Raw genomic sequence first — 20292 nt, 5'->3', positions numbered from 1 at the left:
GACCGTTAGGCTACATCCATCTATGAAATAGAAATAACAATCCAAACATTTGTTTACCACGTGTTTTATAAAAAAAACCATTATAACACAAGATGCAATTATACCTTTGATATAAAAAATTTTTTTTTAATTAATCAAAACTTGATGATTCAAACATTTGTTTACCACGTATTTTATAACAAACCATTATAACACAAGATATAATTATACCTTTGATATTAAAAAAAAGTGTTTTTAATTAACCCCCCAGTGGCTCAGTGGTATGTCTGCGGACATATAATGCTAAAATCCGGGTTTCAACACCCGTGGTGAGCAGAGTATAGATAGCCCATTGTGTACCTTTGTGCTTAATTCAAAACACAAAAGTTTTAATTAATCAAACTTTACAATTCAAACATTTGTTTACCATGTGTTTATTTTAAATCATTATAACATAATATATTATTATACCTTTGATAGTTGATTTTTTTATGAATCAAACTATTACACACAGGTATACAAAATTCACTGGATGTTTCGTTTTTTATCAGTGTTTATTTCTGTCGCTTGTTGTTTTATCATTTGTTATGTATTTGTATATTTATTTTTATTTTCCTATTAAGCACAAAACTACAAAATGAGTTATCCGTGCGCTAATAACCGCTGGTATTGGCACCCAATATTTAGAATTATAAGTCCTCAGAATTACAGTTGAAAGCTCCCCACCCATAGTGACACAACAGTAAGTTGCATCGCAAAAAGGGGATTTCGTAACCTATGGTGAGCATAGCACTGATTGCTCGTTGTGTAGCCATGTACTCAGTAACGACCAAACTTAAACCACCAAGCGACAGTGTATTTATGTATACGAGTTTGTGGTGAAATTAAGAAATATTAGACCCCTGTTTATTACTAGTTCTAATTCGAAATCAATGAATGAAAGAAGACAAGAAAAATCATATTAACATATTTCCTTTCGATGCTTCACTAACATTTAAGCTGCAACAAAGATGACTTTCTGGGGCTATTTAACAATTTGTGTGTAACTGACACTGTTAACTAAAGACTAAAGATTGTCCTTAAACAAGTAATAATGAAATTATAATTTAATCATATGAAACTATGACTTTAACCTTCAAATTGTATTCAGATTCAGATGTTTTTATGTCTCAGCGGTAAGTCTGCAGGCTTACGACGCTAAAAATCAGGTTGCAAAACTTCTGGTGGACAGAACACAGACAACCCATTGTACACCTTTGTGCTTAACAATATCTAAGTCGAATGAGTGTCTATTAACTTCTGTTTCGCTAACTTTAGAAAAACAACGTTTTTATTGTTATTTTCTATTTTTTAAAAAACGTTTTTCTTTCTACTTCCTTGACTTTTGATAAAAATATATCACAGTTTTTTTATGAAGGTCCAATAAATATCTCTTTACATTTAAACATTTGATTTATTTTCCTTCCCTTTCATTCCACTCGGGTAACAGAGTTCAAAAAGTTTAATGTGCGTCTTTGAGATAAAACAAGAAAGATTTTTTTCAATTCGTGGCACTCCTATTCCTCAATATCAGTGTTACAGTAGTTATTGTTTTTTGACTTACAAGATACACATATACATAAAGGTTTGAATGTAGAGATCAGACACAATTTGATGAAGTTAAATAGTTCTAAATTTTGCATCAAATGAGTGATTCCGTACTTAGAGTGCTTTTCAGTATAGATCAGTTATAAATAATAATATGCCAAATTTTTCATTTAAATCTTTAAGAATCTCTTGTTTTGGAAAGTGTTTTTGATCCACACTGCGCTGGTAGTCAAATCAAAATCATATTTATACAGTTTTGTCTCTCTAAAGTATATATATAATTATCAGTAATTTTGTTTATTTACTGTCAAAAAAAAATGCAAGACTTGAGGATTAATTGAAATAAGCCTAAGTTATTTAAGCTCGTAGCGCTACCTTTTGATCAAATTCAAAGTTGATGTTTTTTTCGCTTATTACAAATTTTTACAGCTGCACTCCTGAGTCAGATTACTTTATGTATTGCCACAAAGTATCACGTATAAATAAATAAATGTTCCATTTATGCCTGTTTTTTATAAAAAAAAAATATCTCAGAATGTGCTTTAGAATATATAAATAAAAAACGATGAGTAACAGATCAAAATCAAAGCAAAAGCTAGAATAACACTGCGTAACAAAATTTTTACTTTTTTTTTGTTCTTGTGTTATTTCCCAATTGCTTATGCCTAAAGTAAATGGAAAAGACCTATTTTTCTCTTCAAACTTTGCTTTTGTGACCTGGGAGCGTATAACAAAAACGTGATAGGAGACTATATTTGGGAGCTGTTACGTAAAAGTGATTTACATCACAGTCGAAAATCTCGAAAAACTACTCACTTCTAAACATTTTTGTATAACTTTAGTATAAATACATATAAATCTTGATTCATATGTTGTTTTATTCAGACCTTATGTAAATAAAAATGTACAATTTGCCCTTTTTTATAGAGAAAATAGGTTAATTTCTAAATTTCATTATCCAGGTCCCAAAAGCAAAGTTTGAAGGGAATAATGGCCATTATTTGTGCTTTTACAACATAAGTAATTAAGAAATAACACATATTATCCAGGAACAAAATTTGTGTTACATAGTGTAATTATTTTCAATTTCAACGATGCACTGTTAATTTGAGAGAAAAATAATAATATATTATGTTTTTTTTTTCTTTTAATACAATTGATAACGTGCGAGTGAAAAACGATTTCATCAAATCGTGTTACATTACATAAGACATCACATGAGTTAGACATTAACTTGCGGAATTGGTACCAATAAATGATTTCGTTTTAATAGATACAAATAGGTATTGCAACTTCAATATTAAAACAATTTTTATCTTGCTGTGTAAAACAAAGCGTTGGAAATGTCTGTTGTACACATTTTTCGAATATATGTGTTCAAAAGACTGGTATATATAATGTGAAATGTATATTAGAAGTTTCGAACAAACAATTCGTTCAATGGAAATTTTATGTTTAAATATTTTATCCTTGTAATTAATAAACTATATCTGACGTTCCTTACGTCGAAACCAAAAAGATTAATCCAATAATAGCTTACTCTTAAGAACATTTACTTGAAGAGTTCAGTATTTTTAGAATAACAATAATTATTTTAATGAAGTGTTTCTTGCGGAACAAACTTTATTAAAAAACATATTGAAAAACAGTAAAGCAATTAATTTATATATCTGAAAGCACTTGCTAGTTAAAAAGTTTACGAGTTCATAAATATCAGGCCCGGCGAGCGACTCGTAATGTGAGGGTCGTAAATTCGAATCCCCGTCAGACCAAACATGCCCATCCTTTCAGCCGTGAGGGCGTTCTAACATGACGATCAATCTCATTATTAGTTGGTAAAAGAGTAGCCCAAGAGTTGACCGTTGGTGGTAATGACAAGAACAATTTATTAACCCTAAATTAGGGACGGATAGCGCAGATAGCCCTCATGTAGCTTAGCGCAAAATTCAAAACAAATCATAAATTTTTCTTCAGTATATAATAAATGTACTATATAAAAACTGTTTATAAAGAATATGAAAGTCTTCGTATTGTTCATTGGTAAGAGATGATTTTTGGAATAAACAAAGTCCTTAGTGAGCATAATTATTTTTTTCCGATGAGATGCGATACTTTTATACAAGATTCAACATATTCTAAACCTTACAGCAAATATTTAAATAATAAGAATATTTTAGCATGTGTATTGTGTATTTATTGTAAAGGTGCTGAGGCCTATAAAAGTTTCACTTCGGTGCTTAGCACCAATGAATCTATCGTATTGAAATAACACCCGAGACCAATAGACATTTTCTAGATCTTTTCTGTCTTGGCTATTGATACTGTTGCCAATAATAATAACAAAGGACATTTTATTCAGAAAAACATTTAACAATTGAAATAAATTTTCGATGTGATAATACGACAGTGTTTGTCGTTAAGCACACAGCTGGAAAATGAGTTATCTGCACTGTTTTTGTACATGGATCGAAACCTGAATTTTTCTGTTATAAAACCTTCGTGCTTACCGCTCAACCTTTGTATGACATTGAGCTGCAGTGTCTCCTTGTTGCATCTTATAGAGTCTATGCTACATCCAATGCACGGCGTTAATAAAGAAAGTAGTTCAAAACAAAATTGGGTAGGATGTAGTAAAGGAGCCAGGTAATGTATAATAGAATAATAATCTGTAATATGTACAGATACATTTATATGCATTACTTCTAAACGCTTTATTATGTACAAATCAAAGGAAGTAAATAGTAAAATATTTCATCAAAAACAATATAGAGTTTTCTTCCCAGTTAAACAAAAAGTTTATTTGGCAGTATTTTTCTGTGCTTAGTTCTTATTCCAAGGCTGCGAAAAGTTGACAAGCTGCGCCATCTCTTAACAATTATAAGCAATAGATTAAAACGAGCATTTTAGAATCACATCTGCTGTTGTTACTTTTTAAAATGTTGAGCTATTTTATGAATGATATTCAACTCTCTCGAATGCTGAATGTATTGTAATCAACGTAGTTAGTGTTTTAATAAGTTATTTGAAGAGTTATTCAAAGTTTTAGTTAAACCAGTGGATGGGTTATATAAACACAATATTAGTGAAAGAGTGCAATAACTTAACACGAAAACGAAAGAAGATTATAATTAATAATAATAATCATAAAATTCTGTCAATACTACAAACGACATATCTTTCGTGAGCATTACTTACGTGATATCTTACAGTTTATTATTACCTTTATTTATAATTGATTTTGTAGAAAAAAGAATATTATGACAAAGCATGTTCATGATGTATTTCATGATGTTGTTAGTTTCATTAGTGTCTTTATAAGCTAGGTTCATATTAACATTGATATTATGAACCTTTTCTTCTCATTCAGTTTTGAGAAGACATACCTGGTGCTAAGTTGATTCTTTGTTTTTCCAAACCCAACAAAGGGTCCGGAGCTTTAGTTTGCTACTATTTGTCAACCAAAGATTACTTTTAAATGGGCATGTTCACAATTTATGTTACAAACGTTTTCAGCCAAAAAGAAAATAAAAATAGTTCGGCAACCTATATGTATGGTTGTTTTATAATTACGAAAACAGGTGACACCGAACCTTTGTATTCCATTATAAGTCAAAAAACAACAAATATGTCGCATGTACTTATCAGGGGATAGTGGCTGCTCTGGATCTCTGTATCCCATTACAAACCGCAGCGACAACAAATCTTTTATGAATTTTTATCAGGAAGATTGGTAATCCTGAAACCTCTTTATCCCATTGCAGAACACCACAACAACAAATCTTTGTTTATTTTATCAAAAGGCACCCAAATTTGCTGTACGAATTGGAACTCGGAAAATTTAGATTCTGGCTAGTGCTTTCAATGATTGATGAGTAATTAATTATACCCTTTAGATTTCAATCTATTTGATCAAAGCATAACCCGAAAAAAAAAAAAGCAAACATTATAAGAAGATTATCCAACTTTTGTATTAGGATTTATAAATAAAACATTTACAATGCCAACAGCTAAAAAACAAGACCTTTGAAATGCGAAATACAGAATAATGTCTGTGAAGAAATATATATATTCTTTAATTTAAACGGAGATTTTTTCATGGCACTTATATTCGATACATATAGGCACGACATATATATTGTGGCAAAAAGTATCATCAGATTTATTGTGATATAAAATCACACAAACCAGTCCCTAGATGGATATATCGCCAGATATTTTAACTACTTTTGATTAAGATAATATACAACGTAATGTTACGTATTATAATTTATCTAGGACGCCTCTTTGATTTCTTATATCACTTATTACGATTTAATACAGTCTAAAACTCGGTTAAGTTGTAATTTGGGTTTAGAAGTTAATTGAGTGTCGATATGTATCACTTTTATGATATTTACCGACAAGATTGATACACACAATTTTCTTTCTCAATACAAATATATTTTAATATACAAACAATATACCCTTTATAATAATGGTCATTACAAATAATGATTTATATACAAAGGTTTTACAAACTTACAAACAATTTTGAGCCTTCTATCCAATACAGAACTTCCTTGATATCTTTTTGAGGGCTCACTACGGCCAAATCAGTTCTGAATTGATGTAGTATAACAGACGGACCGAGTAGGTAGGCTAAGCTATTGGTGTTTCGACTAATTCTGTCTGTCACACTTTTTATTTATATTAAATGAGGGACGCATTGAGCGAATGGAGCACACAAGCATTAACTCGAGAAATTCACAGTTAAAGTAAAGAATCCGACTTTGAGACAAAGATTCACACAAAGGACTTTTAATATGCCTTTCAAGATATGCCAGGTTAGAATCAATGTCAAGTACTTTGATTAAACTAAGAAAATTCTAAACTTCTTTAGTATAATCCAGCAAAACGTTCTTTAAGAATATTTTTCATAACCTCCCTGAGTCATTACATTATATCAACTCAACTGTATTTTGACTTTGTTATCCGATGTAAAGAAAAATGACAATAAGTTGCTTACAGAGAGTTTAGGCGAGAAACGTTGGGTGAGTTCATAGTCTTAGTGATCATAACTGTTCTTCAAATATTAAGCTGGCGATGGCTGTGACTTAATTCAGCTCAGAAAATAATTTCTTTGAGCTCAAGAAGAACTGATTCAAACATAAGTTTTTATACAAACTCTTTATGGTATTCTTACAATCTTCCAAATAAAATACACAACTACCCTCAGGTAGTTCTGTCACTTAATTCGTTATTTTTCTTTGATTGTTTCATAATACTCAACAACAAAAACAAAGCCCCTTGTTTATTGGATGCAGATGAACTCGGAGAATTGGCAACCTCTTCACTTGTATCCATATACGCACTTTTGACATGGACACTACTTCAAAGTCCCGACTTACTTCCTTTTTTTGGTAGATTTGTGCATTATAATGTAAATATTCGCAGTAGCTTCTTCCATGCTCTGATGATGCTAGTCTGTCGAGGGCACTCTCAGTTCCGTCTTTCTAATGAGGCTTTCATAAAAATTTTCATTACCCTGATAATGTCGCTTGTAGTTGGAATAAACAGACAGGCAGGAACTTTTCTCAAAATGTCTCTCCTCTTAGGCAATCGTCGTCAAATAATTATTGTATATACTTTTGTGAATATACATAATTCTTCTCCTTGATACATATGATTGCTCAAAATGCTTAAGTAGGTACAATTTACTCAACGAGAAGCTAGCTAGCTATTCACTGATCACACGTGAATTGTTCACCGCTGAAGTTATATAATGTCTTCGTAAAAATACTAGCGTTCGATAGTAATCCGCTGAAGTTAAACGGTTTCTAATGTTCGAAATCCATAAACGTACCTGGTCAAATATCTGTAGCTTTCGGATTACTGAGTGTTAATCACAGTTATAGCTTCCAAGGTTTGTAGCATATCAAATGCATCAAACTGACAAAAATATAGTGTCCCTTCGTGCGTTGTGTTGATTAATTTTATAAGCTTGAAAGAAGAGTTTCTAGAACATTCAGCTAAAGCAACAATACTAGTATTTACATACATTGTTGATTATTACACTCGAGAATCTTTTACAAATTTAGTGAATGGACGGGAATTTCACAATACAAATTTAAAAATATAAATCACATGCATTTCTACACATAAGTTTAACTTATACAAACGTCGATATTAAAGTAAATATATAACAGTAAATCTGTCACAGAAATAAATGTAAAGGTTAGGATCTCGGTCAGTTTGTTTGTTTTTTGAATTTCGCGCAAAGCTAGTCAAGGGATATCTGCGCTAGCCGTTTTTAATTTAGCAGTGTAAGACTAAAGGGAAGGCAGCTAGTCATCACTACCCACAGCCAACTCTTGGGCTACTCTTTTACCAACGAATAGTGGGATTGACCATCACGTTGAAAGGGTGGGCATGTTTGGTGTGAGGGGGATTCGAACCCGCGACCCTCAGATTACGAGTCGAATGCCTCAACCACCTGGCCATACCGGGCCATCTAGGTTAGCATCCCAGCATTTGAAATCTACAAAAGCTTCAAAATTTCAACCCTTATTTATGTTCCCTATAAAACTTTTATTTTTGAATTACACAAAGCTATATTTTTTAGTTTAACTCGAACAGTGGATAAATAGATTTTTAAATATTACACTGTACGAAAGTATACCGGGCAGTATGAAATATTGGGTTGAGGAATAATTCGTGAGCGTTTTTTCAAGTTAAAAAAATATATTCATAAATGAAACGCTTTTGCAAAATATTTCATGTCATTTGGTAGATAATTTTTTGCTCTAATAGATGGTGTGTTTGATTTTCATATGTCTTTAATTTTTGCTTTCATTTTCAGCTCATTAAATGGAATGTCAAGTGGACAAAATCGAGCATTTTCGACACCATCTGCTTTTCGCATTTAAACGAGGTGTTAACGCCGCCGAAGCTGCTCGTGAGATCTGTTCTGTGTATGGCAAAGGAGCAATGCCTGAAAGTACCGCCCGCCGTTGGTTTTCACGCTTTAAAAATGGTAATTTTGATCTGAAGGACGGGTCACACACTGTGTTTGATGAAGAGCTCTCCACGTCACACGACTAGAGAATTAGCGGAGCAGATGGATTGTGATCAAAAAACTGTGGTGAACCACCTTCATTCAATGGGCAAGGCTCAGAAACTCGGCGCCACACTGTTTGAGCGAAAAGAATAGAAATCAGCGCATCACAAATGCCGCCAGTTTGCTTGCTCGACATCGCTCAACACATGGTCACAAGGAGCGCTTTCTTTACCGCATCGTCACTGGCGATGAAAAATGGTGCCTGTACATCAATATGAAGCAGCGTAAAGAATGGCTCAGCCCCGACAAAAAAGCGACTCCTCGAGCAAAACAAGACCTCCATCCTCGAAAGACTATGTTGTGTGTATGGTGGAACTGGGAAGGCATAATCCATCACAAACTGCTTGGGCGCAACCAAACAGTTAATGCGGAGCTCAACGTTAAACAACTGCACCGACTTAACGAAGCAATTCAGCGTTCTTCTGCAGCACGACAACGCTCGTCCTCACATCGCCAATATGACCAAAGCAGCGATTCAAGAACTTAAATGGGAAGTGTTGCCTCACCCCCCATATTCGCCAGACTTGGCGCCATCAGATTTTCATCTCTTTCGAATGCATTGTGCGGCGTATCGTTCAATAATGAAGTGGAATTGAGCGCTTGGTTGGACGAATTCTTTGAGTCAAGACCGAAAGACTTTTATCGCCGAGGCATTGAGAAACTTATTGAACGATTGGAGGAAGTTATCAACAACAACGAAGATTTTATTGTTGACTAATTTCTTGCAATTTCGTTTAAATTTGTTTGGGAATTTCGCACAAAGCTACTCGAGGGCTATCTGTGCTAGCCGTCCCTAATTTAGCAGTGTAAGACTAGAGGGAAGGCAGCTAGTCATCACCACCCACCGCCAACTCTTGGGCTACTCTTTTACCAACGAATAGTGGGATTGACCGTTACATTATACACCCCCACGGCTGGGAGGGCGAGCATGTTTAGCGCGATTACGAGTCGCACGCCTTACGCGCTAGGCCATGCCGGGTCTATTTCGTTTAAAACAATGGATACTATATACCTAGGTATTACATGAAATAAAGTATCATAATAAATATTTTGGGTGTAATGTGTCCATGCATTGAAGCATTGTATAGTCTTGCATGTAATGCTTGAATGAAATTATTTAAAAACGCTCACGAATTATTCCTCAACCTAATACTTTGTCAAAAACTGTATACAAATCAAATAACAACCTTATATTTAAATATATATATTTTTTAACAGTGCACTAGATGTCGTGAAGTTGCATCTATTATTAGCATTGGTTTGATTCTTATAGATCGAGAAGAAGGCCTACATGAAGAAGTATATGTTGTATGTAGTTTAAAACTGATTGATAATGATGTATATGGATATTAATATATCTGTAATGAAGCTATTTAACCTATGTGAAGATACCAAAAGTCTGTAACCAAGCCAATTAATTATCTTAGCCTGGCGAGTGATAGTATATCATGCCGCCATATCTCTTTCTCTGCATTTTGCTCGAAAATGTCTGTAGATGTCGTCAGATTCCTTTTGGTTGTTACACTTTACGTTACTAACTGTCACTAGTGCTACAGTTTCCTATTCCATTTCCAGTACAACCCTAATTAGTTGAGTCTATTTTGCATATTTGTTATTCCTGGAAATAACATATTGCGTGCCAAAGGTTTTCTAACCATACTTACAATTTATTTCTATGTATCTATTGACATAAGAAATCAATGATATCTCATTCAACTGTTCCAGGAAATGACCCTTTTTACCGGCAAGGGGTTGAAGACACGGGCATTAATCCCTATGTTTTCCGCGAGTTCGCCTTTCAATCCTTCATGAAAGAAATGAGTAAACCTGAAAACATGATGAACGCCTTATCGTGGAGACGACTTCACTTAAGTAGAGCAAAACTGAAAGCATCCAGTCGAACTTCTGCATTATTGTCAGGTTTTGCCATGGTAATTGTGTTTACTTTATTGGCTAACACTGACATTACCAAGTATTATTTAACTACAATTTTACAAACTTTTATGCACAGATATATGAAAACTTAAGACAGATTACTGATAGGATTAAGCTGTTTGTTATTTTAATAGAAATGCAAGTACATATATATCAATGTAATATATGTTAGTCATGTTGTGACGTTGTTTTTTTGTTGATGGATTATTTTAAGTTATCTCATATTAGCTGGAAGTAATTCAAAGCCCAAGCCATGTAGACTATAAAAAACGTAAATATTTTACCTTTTAATGTTGCTACAAGATTGAACACGTACACCGTCGTGAATTGTTGTAGACCTGTATTACAGATTGATATTCACCTCTCTAACAATGCTAGGACTAACAAAAAAAAATGTAATCAACTGAGTTGACTATGTTGATTAAATTTTCTTTTAGTCCTAGTATAATTTAATTGCACAAATTAACTGTGAATGTGATAGCTAGCACACTAACGTAATAACTCCGTTATCGTTTTTAAAAATATCTTCAGCTGACTGTGCTCCTGAAGTTATCAAGGAATGTCATGTTTATATTCTGCATTTGCTTTATACATTTCTAGGACTTGTTTGATCTTAACCACTGGTAGTACTAAATGTCATTTACTTTTCAACATAACCACTCAAGCAGAGTTAATAAGGCAGAGTGGTATTAATTTAATCTTTTATTTATTTTATTTTACTTTTTGCTTCCTTCTGAGTCTTCTGTTTTTATCATAGATAAAAAACTGATGAAATACATATATACTGATAGATAACATCATTAGTTCTGGTCAGTCATCATTTAAATTAATTGGTGAAAGGGAAATAGTTGATAACTGAATGTAATATCTGTATATGGCTGTACTAATACATGGTGAAGTAAGTATAAGCAGTTTTTTGGTTAAAACTGTAATAAATATGAAAATATTTAATATTATACTTATAATGCATATCACACAGAATATGATTTGAACAATATCACAAACACATTTTTATTTACTTTTGGAATCTTACACAATGTAATATACTATCAGACTTAATATAGTAAGGCCTCTTAAAAGGTCAATGAAAATAATATGTACTTGAATTTTAATCTCACAAAACAAAGTTTTTAAAAGAACTATAGATCAAAACCCTCTTCTAAAGATTTGTTATCCAAATTTTATTTTTCCATATGTTCTCACAATGATTCCAAACAGTATATTTAAATCTCTTAATCTTTATTTTTCTTAAAGTTTACTCTCTTTGTGCATTTGTGGTGCACATTTTAAATTAGTATGTTTTTTTTAAGTACATTAAATGTAAGCAAAGTGTTAAAATGGGGATTAGGTGTTTAAAAGATTCTGATGGCCAGAGGTTTGCTGGACTTTTTCAATTTTTTCATCTCTTTTACAAAATGGAATGTTAGTGATTTTGAGAATTTGATGAGAAGTGTTATGTTTAACCTGAATTGTACTGTTAGTTTTAGTTTTGGGGTTTCTTAATTTTTTTTAAACCAAATCACTAGCTTTCTTGTAATTTTATAAGTATTTCATTTCTCCTATAAATTTAAACTTTTTCAAGACTTGCAGCATTTATCTGTGGTTTTATTCTTTGTACCTTTGGTAAGCTGGTTTGGCTTAAAATATTTCCTGTTATTCTTTTTCTATTTTTAAGAACATGCCTATGTTGAAATAAAATTTATTTATTTTTAAAATTTTCCCATATAAATATAATGCATAACATATAAACTCTTTACTGTAATTCACTTATATATCTTATCCGATGGCTTAAAATTGAAATTCCAAAAATTGGGAGCTAAAGTTTTTATTTCTTTGTATATCAACAAAAAGCAGAATATCAAAACCTAATCATGCTTTCATCATTCTTCTCTAAGTATACTTCCATTTAAACTCCTGTAACTACATTGTCATTAGTGGTTAACTTTAAACCTAGAATTGCATCCTCTCCAATTGACTGTCTGACCTTTTGGTGAAGAAAGACATCCTGGATCACTTCAGAAAAGAACCCCAGTAACACAGCAGTATGCCTGTGAAGTTACAACTCTACAAACCAAGTTTTAATACTCATGATGGGCAAAGCACAGACAATCTATTGTGTAGATTCATGCTTAACTTCAACCAAGCAAATATGTCAGAAGAATTGTAGCACTGTTTGTCTACATACAGGCCCAAAACCACTGCATTTAATGTTGCACTCACCTATAATTATCACATTAGTATCCTTATATGAGATAGAACCCTGATCTCTCTAATTAAGCATTGCTCTCATCTGTCTGATCAGGTAGCCTATAACAACTGCCAAGTATTACCTTTATACCCTATTTGCAACCCATATAGACTCAATGTCTTGGCATCCAAATATTGTCTTCATTCCCAAATGAATGCAGTTCATTCCTAATCTAAGGAGCCAATCCATCCCATCTCTCTTTTAAAAAGTCTGTTAATAATAAATAACTTTAAACCAGTTATTCCAAATTAATATAATAATAACAGCTAAACTTGTCTTTAAAAGTAACAGATTTATCTCTTAAAACTATTAATTTACTTTGTATGCTCTAATAAATCTTTTTTAATCACCTTGCAGCCATAACTGTTCTGTTTATTTTCTGTTTTCCAAGTTCTTTTCATCATTATGCAGATTTAAACTTTAACAATTTTTTCTAGAGTTTTCTTACACATCTTGTTATTTAGCCTGCATATAATTTACCCTCCTTCCATAAAACTGTCCTGCTTTCTTAAAAACAAAAGAAGTACAAGAATGGATGTGTGGCATTATTTAGTGGGCATTAGCAATTCCTTTGTCAAGCATGAAATGTACAAATTTATTTATTTTTTAATTTGTGGCAAAATTATTTTTTTGGGGAGGAAAGAGTAATATGATATGGTAAAGCAGTGTTAGAAAAAGTTATGAAACATGAGTACACCTTTTGTAGTTTGTGTATGAGTGTGTATTTCAGCGGGTCATAGTATATACTAATTGATTAATTGAATGTAATGAGTTAATTAATCTAGCAGTCAGTCAATAAGAAGTACCACTGAGCACACAGCTCTGATTTACTGAAGATGACCCATACCTTTCCAAGATTTATATTTGTATCCCCTAGCCTTATCAAACCTTAGTCTTATTGTATTTATTGTATAAATACAATAGCTAGTACAAGTGATGCGTTAATGTAACAGAATTTAAACACATCTTAAAACTAATAAGTACCGACAGTTTTAGCAAGGAAAGGTTTTACTTCTAGTCACGTGACAGGAAAATTTTAACGACAATGAATAATTATACTGTAATTGCCATGACTTAAGACATGACAGATTTAACCATCATACAGTAAGCAATATGTCGTGAGGTATGACTGAGTTAACCATCATAAGTTGAGAATAAGATGATACATTGACAGAATCAGTTAATGTACATATGAGTTTAAGGGTTATAAATCCCACTATAATTTGAGAAAACTGTGTTTGTTTATCCTCTAACTTCTCCTAGGCTCTTGCATTTGGCCCTGCCAATATGGTTTAATTAACTAGGAGTGATATGGAATGGCAACAAGGAGCTATTTTTCTTTTAAAATGCATAGATTTTATAGCTACAGTGCTGGTTAAATATATATTGGTCATGGGGGGGGGGAGCATTGATGGGATTTCTCCAGTTTCTTCTTTAATTACATGGAGTATACATACAATCTATGTACTTTCAGTCATTACTAATATATTTAGGACAAAAGAAGAAACTAACTATTCCTGAGTAGTAAAATATCAGTTCTGTAATTGCATTTCATTTTCAAATAACATCAATGACACTGCACAACAATTTTTTGAAAAGTTTTTGCTGATTGTGACAGGTACCTGGTGGGTATGCACAAATATAGTTTTGGTTTTGCTTCATCATGTAGGAACTCTGAGAAATAGACAGTTAACTGTTTACCGGCAATAACGTATTTAATTGCATTTATGTTTCTAATATGCTATTAAGTTCAAGGTAATTAAAAGTGTTTTGCTCCTAATTTTCATTTGTATTTAATGTCTGGTGCATCACGTTGCAGTGTCCAACAATAGTCAGCAAGCATTGAGGGATTCCAGTTGCCCTGATATCATTGTAGCAATGTCCTGGTGAAACAAAGATTTCGATGAAACGGTACATGATGGGGAAATCTGGATGTGATTTTTGTGATCAGCAGCCAAAAATCTATAAGGAACACCCAACAGTGTTCAAGAAGCAAAAACTTTGTTGTGCAGTGTAATTTGAGGGATTTCTTTTATGCACATTGTTTATATAAACTTTCAAGAAAGTTATACTGAGGTGTTTTTAAGCCATATGTTAGTTATTTCTTTTCAGCATGAAAAAAACTTTATATTGCCACTGGCATATTTTGGAAAAAGAAAATTTCTCTTTTGATGGCTTTACCACTCATTGATGTGACTTGTAAACTTTCACAAACCTTTCATCATGCATTGCATGGGTGCATATGCAAATTGTAATAACTTTACACATAAACAACTTCTTTCAATTAATTATGGAGCTTATACTGTAAAATATTTTAATGTGATTGTGAAATAAAGAAATATTAGCAATATGTTTGTAGATATATTTACTAAAGTAAAAACAAAATCACTTTTGTAATTTTCATCCCTACAGGTGGCAATGGTAGAAGTTCAGATGAGCCATGACATTCCAAAGGGATTGCTAGTTGCTTTTAGTGTCTGCACCACACTTCTAGTGTCTGTTCACATGCTAGCTCTGATGATCTCCACATGTATTCTACCTAATCTAGAGTCAGTTGCCAGTGTACATGGGGTTGCAACTGTATCAGAGTCTCCCCACGAGAAATTGCATATTTACATTGAAATTGCATGGGGATTTTCCACAGTGCTTGGGATTCTTCTCTTTATGGCTGAGATAGCCATTCTATGCTGGGTAAAGTTTTACAGTTACAGTAAGAATGCTGCTGTAGCAGCAACAGTCATACTAATTCCTGTAGTGCTTGTCTTTCTTGGATTTGCAGTGCACTTCTACCGTAAACTAGTAGCTCATCAATATGAGCGCTCGGCACATGGACTAAGAGAACTGGAATCTATGGTAACTCAATTACAAAATGAAGAGACAGATATGTCTAACACAAGAAATGTCATGACAGTGTAGCAAATATTCCAAAGCAACCAAAAGATTAAAATATATTGAATGTAAGATTAATTCAGAAACATTAAAAAAAAAAATTACATTGTTACATTTTCATGTCCTCTCTGTCAAAGAAATTTTAAGTATTTGGTTATATTGACATGTGTATATATGTAGTCTGTGATATTTGCTAACTATTTAAAAATTAAGTATGCATTTATAAATAATTGTATAGTATGTTAAAAGTTAAAAATTTAATGTCAGTCATGTGACCATAAACTAGTTTAGTTCTTGTCTTTTTGTACAGTTAGTACTTCAAGTTTTGAACTACATGACTGAAGAAATGAGTAAATTTGAAAAAGAAAATATCTTATGTGAGGGTTTCAAATAATAAGAAACACTGGTGTTAGCAATTAAAATAGATTTTCCTAACATAGAAAAAGTTTTATTTAAGAACAAATTTATATTTACTTGTACATATTTTCTCAGTTAGATATAAATTGGCAAAACTTTGTTACTGAGTTTACCACTTTGCGGATTTATGAATTTTCAGTGTGTTTACTGGTGTCATAAGGCAGGTAGAAGACTTAAAAGTTTAGACACTTTGATGCTTCAGGAGTATATGTATATTTTGTTGATGTTTTTTCTGTGCTATTTGTTACTGTTTCATGTTTTGAAAGCTGTTAAGATTATTGACTAATATAATTTAGCTGCTCAGAGTAGTTATATTGTAGCCTCCTTTATGGCTACTGATGTTTAAGGCTTCCTGTAAAGCTTTATAAATCAAAGCTTCTATACTTTAATAAAAGTATAAATCATTTTATTTAATAACATGAACAAACATCTAATTGGAATCAAAATTTCTTTGTATTGGAACTGGATTGTGGATGAGAAGAACCATTTATACAAGTAATAGATGTTTGTATCAATATAAATCTATAAAATAAGATTATTTGGAAAACGTTAGGTCTTAAATATTTCATTAATTGACTCAGAGGTATCTCTAGGTGGTTAAGAGATTCTGGGCTTAGGTCCACAGACATGGAAATTTTTCATGTTTCAGTATAAAATTGATCATGGCTTTCTATTCTGATTTTTCAAGACTCCAACTGGAGATTCAGGACATATGATAACAATTAGTGATGCCTCTGAACTGACTAAAAACCCAATGCCTCTGTTGAAATTTATATATTTCCTAACTTAAACCTTATATTTTAAGGTAACATAAAACTGTATATTTCAGTTGTGTGTGCAAAAGGAGTTTGTTCACAGCTGTTACACATGCATCTGCCATTTTCTTTAGTAGCCTGTTTCTTATAAAGTGTACTTATTGCACATGTGTTAAACTATTTATATTTTCTGTAGTACTTTCACAGTTATATCAACACACGTCTTGATGGCAGAAAAAAATAAAACGTTTATAACTTCAAAAATCTGAACTTTCTATACAATGTAAAATTGCTTAAGTATATGTACCATCATATCAAAAAAATAATGTGTATGTTATGATACGAGTTTGGTAAAAATGCAAAGCTAATGATATAATACATTTTTAACAAAGATTTTATTGAAAAATAGATAAAGCTTTATGATTATTAAAACAAAGGAAAAGGAGTTAAAAGTGCTTCTACATTTGTTTTTGAAAGCACCTAAAAAAGAGAGATGCAGACAGAGAATATAAAAAAATAGAATCCAGAATCAATTTATGGCCTATACATATCTGTCTTTCCTTTGACTTTGTATACCAGTTAGTGCCTTCACTAAAACTAGATACAAAACAATTACTTGGCTTCTGCTAAGAAACAGGTAATTACTTATTCATCTAATATGATGAACTAGGGGTTGTATTGATAAAACCCATTTACTTGTAATAAGGATCATCAAATATATTAATTGGTCTTTATGAAGAAAATTATGGTTTGAAGAAAGAAAAGGTGGTGTTGTTTCCCTCAACAATTAAATGTTGTAATAATACCTCTTTTGCAGTCAGAATATGGTTACTTGTTACAATAGGTTGCTATTGTTCAAACAATAAAGACAGTAGTTTCTCTCAACTTAATTGTTGAAAGATAATAAACAGGCAACATTTTGGAGATTTTGGAAGGATAGTATTGAAGTATTTTAATTAGTGAGATTAACATAATTCACATTATAAATATTTTAGATATGTCTTTCTTTAATTATACAGCATCATACTTGACATGTGGAACTTATCTTCATTCTGTGGTTTGATTTCCAACAGTGGACAGAGTGCAGGTAGCTCATTATAAAGTTTTACACTAGAAAATAAACTTTCATCCATTTAAATTTTAGATTGATGTGATACTTTGTTATATGCAAACTAAAACTAAAGAGGTTTATTGTTGTTTTAGTACAAAAATGCACAGAGGTTTTGTACTGTGTCCACAATGGGTGAATCACATTCCAGATTTTAGCAGTGGAAGTGTGTAAAATTCTGTAGTTTGTTGTTAAACTAAATATTTGTAATTTTGTCAAGTCAAACTAACTATATTGTGCACACACAGATATATGCATAATAGATGAAATGCATAGAAACTATAATTAAAAAGTGAGAAAGAAATTGGTACTTTCAACTTCATCATATTATTAATTATTTTTATGTCTGGGCAAACAACAAAAACAAAAGAGCATTGAATTTGACACTGAATCATTTCTCAAATAGAAGTAAAATTTTACAGTAAAAAAACTTTCCAAGAAAATTGTTGTATTGTTTATGGAACAACCAATAAATGCTATCAGGGTTTAGAGGTTGCAGCTAATTCCCACTATTCATTCTTAAGAGAGACTAGCAGCAACTTGAGGCTTTGTCCTTGGGTATAATAACTACCTGATCTTGGTCTTCCATAGTTGTTTTTATCCTTATTCTGAGGACACAGACATCTTGTAACTAAAGCATAGTGATAAATAGTTTGTTATTGAATAAGGATGTATTCAACAAAGTTATCCCATACCCACTGGATCATTTGTTCTGTCAGTGCTGGTAGAAAAATGACTAGCGTGTCCAGTTTTCATTGGGCTCAGTTGAGAGATGTTGGCTTACAATTTCAAAAGTCAAATTTATATAGAATTTACACAGCAGTTGTCTCCCTTAAAAAAAAGCAAAAAAAAAATGATTCTGAAGAAGGCTGTATTTAATAGCTGAGCATTGAATATTGTCAAATAAGAGGGAAGACATGAAATCAATGTTTACACACACCCCGGAAATTTGAATTCTCTAATTTAATGGAATGTGATAAAATATATACATTGATGTATGATTTTTATCAATTTTTTATTTCTTATTCAAACATCCTCCCTATTGGTACGGTGGTATGTTTGTAGACTTGTAGTGCCATAAACCAGGTTTAGATACACATAGTTGGCAGGGCATAGGTATTCCTTTGTGTAGCATTATGCGTAATAAGCAATATCTCATTCAAACAGTGACACTTCTTTTTCATAACCTTTATTATATCTTATTGAAACCATGACTCTTTTTCCACCAAATTTATTAGATCTTACTGAAACTGTAAAATTATTTTTCACAGCATTTATTATACCTTATTAATACCAACATATTTTTTCTTCGTTTATGAGACCTTATTCAAACCATAACATTTTCTCTACATTCAGAAAATCTAATTTGTTTCATTTTGAGGTTAATTAGGTATATAATATTTAAGGATTAGTTCAGTGTTATTTGAATAGAAGAATGTAAGGTTGTATGTCAGATACATGACATGAAACTTTTTGTTTCTTTAAAAAACTGAAGTCGATTGCAACTGAAATTTTGGTATAGCCATCTTAAGAAGATAGGACTGGCAAGATCTGGTTATTCGGACACTCGACTCGCAGTCCGCAGGTCGTGAGTTCAAATCCCGTATTTGAACATAGTCACCTTTTCACCATGAAAGTGTTATAATGTGATGGTGATCCTGACTATTCGATGTTAAAGGGGTGGTGTTGACTAACTGCCTTTCCTTTAGTATATCACGTCTAAATTAGGAACAGTTAGTTCAGACAACTTTCGAGTAGCTATGCACGAAATTCCGGAAAAAAACAAAACAGAAAAAATTCAATGTATGCCCAAATCAATGGAGCTCACAACCAGAGGGGTGGGGTTGTTTGTGTTAAGCGTATGCATTTCATAAACGGCCTTTGTTAATTTTCCGTTACAACGACCCATTATGAACAAAAAGGCATTATATTACAGATTAAGTTAACTCTTTATATTCAGTTCTGAAGACGGGGAAACGAAATTCAGAGTAAAGAAACACGTCAATGCTCCTGTTGATAGCTGCTGCTTTAAGGATTTCGTTTAAAGCTACACAAGGGCTAGTTGTCATTAATCTTGAACCGATAGACTAGAAAGGAGGCTGCAAATCAACAGTATTAACTATCAACTCTTCGGCCATTTTTTGATCAAATGGTGGGACTTAACCTTCAATATTATAGCGCACTCATTACCCAAAAATGGGTTTTTTACAGAAACTGGTCTCAAGCCACGAATTTTTCGATTCACAGTTCGTGCACATTTACAGCTATGGTTGGCACA

General features: G+C 32.3%; 1 protein-coding gene across 3 annotated transcripts; it reads left to right on the top strand.

Moving 5' to 3' along the window:
• Positions 1-9870: 9870 nt before the first annotated feature.
• Positions 9871-19178, top strand: LOC143222755 (calcium release-activated calcium channel protein 1-like). 3 transcript variants are annotated; one of them, XM_076449718.1, is made up of 3 exons: positions 9871-9970; positions 10388-10593; positions 15258-17170. In XM_076449718.1, the coding sequence occupies exons 2-3, from the start codon at positions 10471-10473 to the stop codon at positions 15759-15761; spliced, it is 627 nt and encodes a 208-aa protein (XP_076305833.1). In that variant the 5' UTR covers positions 9871-9970; positions 10388-10470; the 3' UTR covers positions 15762-17170. The 3 variants fall into 3 exon arrangements, with proteins under 3 accessions (XP_076305833.1, XP_076305825.1, XP_076305816.1); XM_076449710.1 differs by adding an exon at positions 17926-19178 and having other exon boundaries at positions 9895-10593; positions 15258-15802; XM_076449701.1 differs by having other exon boundaries at positions 9895-10593.
• Positions 19179-20292: the final 1114 nt, after the last annotated feature.

The sequence above is a fragment of the Tachypleus tridentatus genome, chromosome 1, assembly GCF_004210375.1.
Source record: "Tachypleus tridentatus isolate NWPU-2018 chromosome 1, ASM421037v1, whole genome shotgun sequence".
In the NCBI taxonomy this organism is placed as follows: domain Eukaryota; kingdom Metazoa; phylum Arthropoda; class Merostomata; order Xiphosura; family Limulidae; genus Tachypleus; species Tachypleus tridentatus.
The sequence above is the reverse complement of the archived record's forward strand: the minus strand, read 5'-3'. Positions and strand labels throughout refer to the sequence as shown.

Excerpts from the sequence above, each read along its gene's own strand:
- LOC143222755 (XM_076449710.1), top strand. The coding sequence starts at position 10,363 with ATGATATCTCATTCAACTGTTCCAGGAAATGACCCTTTTTACCGGCAA. Across the intron at positions 10,594-15,257 it reads TATTGTCAGGTTTTGCCATG|GTGGCAATGGTAGAAGTTCA; the intron begins GTAATTGTGTTT and ends TCATCCCTACAG.